This window comes from Nansenia antarctica, assembly GCF_963989245.1.
Source record: "Nansenia antarctica genome assembly, chromosome: 6".
Taxonomy (NCBI): domain Eukaryota; kingdom Metazoa; phylum Chordata; class Actinopteri; order Argentiniformes; family Microstomatidae; genus Nansenia; species Nansenia antarctica.
The window spans coordinates 50609820-50616038 of NC_137676.1; the positions used below are offsets into that span (position 1 = coordinate 50609820).

Genomic DNA, 6219 nt, shown 5'->3' on the forward strand with positions numbered 1-6219 from the left:
CAAACCAAGCCCGGTCTAAAGACGGACTGCGTCGGACATCTGGTACTGGGAGTGAGGAAGCCTCCGGGGCTGGAACAGAGACTGAACAGAGTGGAAAACCGCACGTTGTCAAGGCCGGGACAGACCACAGCGATAGCGGGTCAGAGAAAGATCTTATTGCCTACCAGTCTTATACCAGGGGACTTTGCGCACACAGTCGGAAAGCAGGAGAGAGGACAATTCTGTTATCTATAACTTAATAAAATACAGTGATATAAGAATTAAGAACATATATTGGGTTAACACATTTGTTAGTGTAGGTAAAGTGCTGAATTTTCCAAATCGACAAGGACATTTCGCTGGAACGATGAAGGAATTATCATTATTCGTCCAGAATATGATTCTGACTGCTTTACTTGTGACAACTGTCTCTGCCTCTAAGATGAACGTACCTCGACTGAGACTTTCATATAAAGGTAAATACATTGTCTATTCAAGTATAGTAACATGTTTAATAGGTTGATTGCGTAGTTTTTGTCCACCCCATGTCTAGATATCATATTACTGCTTTATTCTTTTTAAAATCAATTATTTGACCGATGTCAAGCATCTCATGTTATGTTGCCTGGGTGATTTAAGACTGATCAAATTAGGGAGCGGTTATTTCGTTTTATTTGATTTAATATTCATGTTGGGTTTTTTGCTTTCAATCAGGTTCTATTATGTTTTTTCTCCATATAAAATAATTGCATCAAGTTCAAGATCAAGAGTTTTTTCAAGCTCGGCATGCAATTTTTCACCCTCCGTTTTATCTTTAATAGTAAAAATAACTATGATCCAATTCAAACATGACATGGTGTGTGTAAAAAAAAAAGTGTGTGTGTGTGAAGATTCGCGCTCCATCCTTGCACATGCCGACACTCGTTAATGCACGTATAGCTGCACATCTCAAGGATTTCGCAACATTCTTAATTGGACATGTTTGTCTATTATTCAATGAGAACTATTTGTTTTTGTCTGAAATATCAAATCGAAAAACATATTCCTAGGTCCGTTATTTGTATTTATGTATTAGGCCTATGCTGAAAATGTATTATATAGACATAATACAATAAATCCACACTATAGGCCTACACTCAATTGCAAACAAAATCTCGTTTTGGTGGAAATATCTGAAGGTTAATTATCAGGCCAACTTATGTAAACACTCTCACGCACTGGCTTCTTGGTGGGTCTGCCCAAGGTGGGACGTGATTGTGTAAATATGGCTGATTGTTAGCTACTGTACTGGTTACGAGTGATTAGGCGATGCCTGACATTTGTTTGTTGGTTTTATCTTGACGTGGTTTCATACCTTTTTACCCTGAAGGGTTTTTGGAGTATTCTCACCCATTTGTGGTCGGGCACACCGCGGCGCGCTAGACGTTTATTCCATTCCTGTGCCGCAATTAAGTCTAATAGCCTTGAGCCCGCAGGCAGGGCACCGCTGCATCCGTCAGAGCAGCGCGATGAGTCTCCAAAACTCATCTGTGAAAGTAATTTACTACTCTCCGATATTCCGCGAAACGACTTATATTCAACGGACTTTATAGGCTGCGTTGAGCGCTTGCTTGCTGGGGAGGAGGTGTATTAGCCATGATCAGCAACTTCTACCGAATAATTGTGAGAAAAAAAAGTTTCACGTTTTAATGAATACCTTGAATAGGTTTGTACTGTAACGGGAGACGCTAGGTGACTGTGGTATTTGAGAAGGTGTATTGTGTACATTGGCTGAGCAGAGAAGAGGGAATTCCCGGTTCACGGTTCACTCTGGCAGTTTGCGAGTCCGAGTGGGTCTCTGCAATTATTAGTGATAAAAATCAAACGGGATTTCCTCTTGTTCGACTAGCATGTTTTCATTCGAAAACCACTCTCATAGTTTCTCAATCGTGGCGCTGGAGAAATACATCTCACATCTGAGTTGACCCATCTTGACCCAAGCGCTGCCAGTTGAACTTCCCCCATTCAGAACCCTGCACCAACCCTCCCTCCTATAACCCCCTGGGCATCATCCCATGGGATTTAGGAGGCTATTTAGAAACAGGAAAACATGTGATTATGTCATTTAATCAATTAGTAAGAGTAGTTAAAGCAGGAAGAGGCATAGATCAGCCCTCCCTGTGGGTCACCACTACCTCTTCTCCTCTTCATCCACCCCCCCCATTCCTCCCTTCCTCCACTTCTCCACTCCCCCACTTAAAGGTAATCATCACTCCGTTAAACCCCCAATTGGTCCCTCTGACCAGTCCCCCTCAGGCTCTTCAGCCCCTACACAACCCCCTCACCCAGCACACAGCCCTGGCCCCCTCCTCCTGTGTGTGTCTTTGTGTGTGACTAGGGTTAGGGTTAGGGTTAGGGTTAGGGTTGGGGTTAAGGTTAGGGTTAGGGTTAGGGTAACCCTAACCCTCTCCGTTGGTTGTATCTCAAAATGTGGCCTAACTAATTAATGCAAGTGCAATTGGAATAACTAATTAATGCAAGTGCAATTCAAAATGGAATAATCCCGAGAGAAGCCCCGACAGGCGCACATAACAGGCGCACCCCTGCGCTTTCAGAACGAGCTACCCCAATCTCACGTCGGAATTCGACGTTTGGATGCGATGGAAAACGTCGAATTCTGACGTCTGCCGTGTGAGACCAGGCTGGACTAGGTGTCAGAGTGGATGGATGGGCCTTGAGGGAGAAGCCAGTGTTTGTGATGGGAAGTAGGGAACAGCCCTTAAACCCCCGGCGGTGGGCTCGTAAAGTGTGTCTGGAACAGCAGGGGTGGGGGTCCGGGGTTGTATGTGTGTGAGTTTGTTTGTGTGTGCATGTGTGTTTGTGTGTGTGTGTGTGTGTGTGTGTATGTGCGCGCGTGCGTGCGTGTGTGTGTGTGTGTGTGTGTGTGAGTGTGTCTATCTATTCCCAGGGGGTGACACTGTAGCCCGTGGTCAGTGATGTGAGTGTTTGTAGATAGAGACTGTCTATTCAAACACATGCACATGCACACGCACACGCACACGCACACGCACACGCACACGCACACCCACACACACACCCACACACACACACACACACACACACACACACACACACACACACACACACACACACACACAGAAACAGGCAAACTGCCCCTCAACACCCATTTAGATAAGATTACATTATTTCACAGAGGCTGTTTGCTTTAGTTTACATGAATACATTAATGAGTTTGTTTTTACAGTGCCCAGATGTTGTTGGAGGGGGGATTTAGAAGGAGCTGAATAATCTGTCATTGAGTCTGGAGACCCCAGGGCTGGAAAGTGGAGAGTTCCCATCTCTCCTTCTCTCTCTCTCTCTCCTTCTCTCTCTCTCTCTCTCTCTCTCTCTCTCTCTCTCTCTCTCTCTCTCTCTCTCTCTCCACCCCCCCCCTCTCTTTCCATCTCTCTCTTTCTGTAAGTGCTCCCAGGCTTCTGGAAAACAATCTAAAAACCAACATGAGAAGAAAGAAAGGCTCTCAGAAAACCAGGCCAACTGGCTCATCATACAGATGAACAGCATTATGGTTTACGTCGTTTTGGCGATGAGTGAGGGAGGGGTTGAAGTACAGGCTTGAAAACTCGGAGATGGACAGAACTGGGTGGACTGTCGCTGGCAACGGCCCTCGGCTCAGCTTAAGGCGGGAGTGTGTTGACATGACGACGGGTTTGAGAATGGTGGCGAAGAGAACGGCTATTGGAGAACAGTTATTGGAGAACAGGAGTTCCAGAATGGTTTCTAGGAGATGTTCTAGAATGTCTGGTGTCTAGGATGTGTTCCAGAATGTCTGCAGTGGGTAGTGCAGAGGGGAGTGTTCCACAAATCTTTTTAGGCCAGGGAAAATGTATCTGGAGGGCTATGTGTCTGTGTGTCTGTGTGTCTGTGTGTCTGTGTGTCTGTGTGTCTGTGTGTCTGGAGGGCTGTGTGTCTGTGTGTCTGTGTGTCTGTGTGTCTGTGTGTCTGTGTGTCTGTGTGTCTGTGTAACTGTGTGTCTGGAGGGCTGTGTGTCTGTGTGTCTGTGTGTCTGTGTGTCTGTGTGTCTGTGTGTCTGTGTGTCTGTGTAACTGTGTGTCTGGAGGGCTGTGTGTCTGTGTGTCTGTGTGTCTGTGTGTCTGTGTAACTGTGTGTCTGGAGGGCTGTGTGTCTGTGTGTCTGTGTAACTGTGTGTCTGGAGGGCTGTGTGTCTGTGTGTCTGTGTGTCTGTGTGTCTGTGTGTCTGTGTGTCTGTGTGTCTGTGAGTCTGTGTGTCTGTGTGTCTGTGTGTCTGGAGGGCTGTGTGTCTGTGTGTCTGTGTGTCTGTGTGTCTGAGGACTGTGTGTCTGCCTGGCTGCTGACAGTGGCAGGTAGCTGGCACCTTCGAGCTGTCAACTCTGCTGTTCTCACACCCTGTGTGTCTGAGCCCAGCTCGCTGTGTCAGCCACACACACACACACACACACACACACACACACACACACACACGCTTACACATACACACACTTGCATATACGCATGTATACATGTACGCACACACACACACACACACACACACACACACACACACACACACACACACACACAGAGACAGACATGCACATACACAACCCTGCTGAAGTGTGTGTGTATCTGTCACCTCTGCGGCGGCGCTGTGATGTGCCAGCTCTCAGACAACGACAAGGCTAGATCACAGAGAACAGACGGAGGAGAGGAAAGAGACACGAAGGAGAGGTGTGTGAGAGAGAGAGAGAGAGGGAGAGAGAGAGAGAGAGAAAGAGTGAGAGACAGAAAAAAAGAGAAAAAAAGAAAAGCAAGTTGGGGACCAAGGCTGTGCCTCTGTGGCCGTGCCTGTAGAAGCAGCATTTGGCAGCCCTGTCGTGTGCTGCTCATGCCTATGGAGGAAATGAGTTTGAAGTGAAGTCGAGAAGTCATTTCTTGCCAGAATGAAGTGAAAACAGAGGGTTATAGCCTGTAATGTCCATCAGCTCAAAGTGAAAGCAGGCGGGTTTGAGAGACCCTACACCCCACCTAAATAAAGCCCCTCCTGTGATGTATTCACTGTTGCTATGGTTTTGTTAACGCTATGCATCCTGGGTATACGCTATGCATCCTGGGTATATAAGATGCCATGTTGTTCTGTGAGTTGATCTAACGTGGGGCTCCACAGTAGAGAACAATAAATACTCAAGTTACCACCGTTGTCTGAGTAGTACATGTTATACAGGTGAGGTTCATAGTCCTCAGGATATAACACCTCCCACTCCCCGCCCCTACACCCCACCTAAATAAAGCCCCTCCCACTCCCCACCCCACCTAAATACAGCCCCTCCCACTCCCCGCCCCTACACCCCACCTAAATACAGCCCCCCCCACTCCTACACCCCACCTAAATACAGCCCCCCCCACCCCTACACCCCACCTAAATACAGCCCCCACATCTCTACACCCCACCTAAATACAGCCTCCCCCCACCCCTACACCCCACCTAAATACAGCCCCTCCCACTCCCCGCCCCTACACCCCACATAAATACAGCCCCCCACACCCCTACACCCCACCTAAATAAAGCCCCTCCCACTCCCCACCCCTACACCCCACCTAAATACAGCCCTACCCACTCCCCACCCCTACACCCCACCTAAATACAGTCCCATCTCCCCAATCCTACACCCCACCTAAATACATCCCCACCCCTCCCCACCCACTCCCCACCTCTACACTCCACCTAAATACAGCCCCCCCCCACCCCTACACCCTACCTAAATACAGTCCCATCTCCCCAATCCTACACCCCACCTAAATACATCCCCACCCCTCCCCACCCACTCCCCACCCCTACACCCCACCTAAATACAGCCCCCCCACACTCCTATACCTCACCACTATACCCCACTCACCACCTAAAGCCAGGGAGTGAGCCCCATACCAGCAGAGTGAGAGGGGCTGAACAATGTAGCATTGTCCCTGCTTCCTCTCGTGGTGGCTGGGGCCATGTTGCTGAGAGCAGAGCCCTGCCTCCAATTAGGTAACAAGTCCTGGCTAGGAGCCTCTCTTTACCCCCTCTCTTCCCCCTCTTCCTCCTCTCACTCCCTACATTTTCTTTCCACTCTCCCTCTCTCCGTCCTCACCCTCTCTGCTTCTCCCACCTCTCTCCACCCTGTCCTGTCACCCCAGTCCCTCTCTTCGTCCCTCCCTGCTCCCTCCCCCTCTCCCTCCTCTCCCTCT

General features: G+C 48.6%; 1 protein-coding gene across 1 annotated transcript in view; it reads left to right on the top strand.

Moving 5' to 3' along the window:
• Nucleotides 1-346: 346 nt before the first annotated feature.
• Nucleotides 347-6219, top strand: part of sema3bl (sema domain, immunoglobulin domain (Ig), short basic domain, secreted, (semaphorin) 3bl) — a gene marked incomplete at both ends in the record, with an annotated part of 18967 nt that continues 13094 nt past the window's right edge. The window contains one exon of the mRNA XM_080534617.1: nucleotides 347-455. Coding sequence (XP_080390743.1) covers nucleotides 347-455 — 109 coding nt within the window. The remainder of the gene's footprint in view (nucleotides 456-6219) is intronic.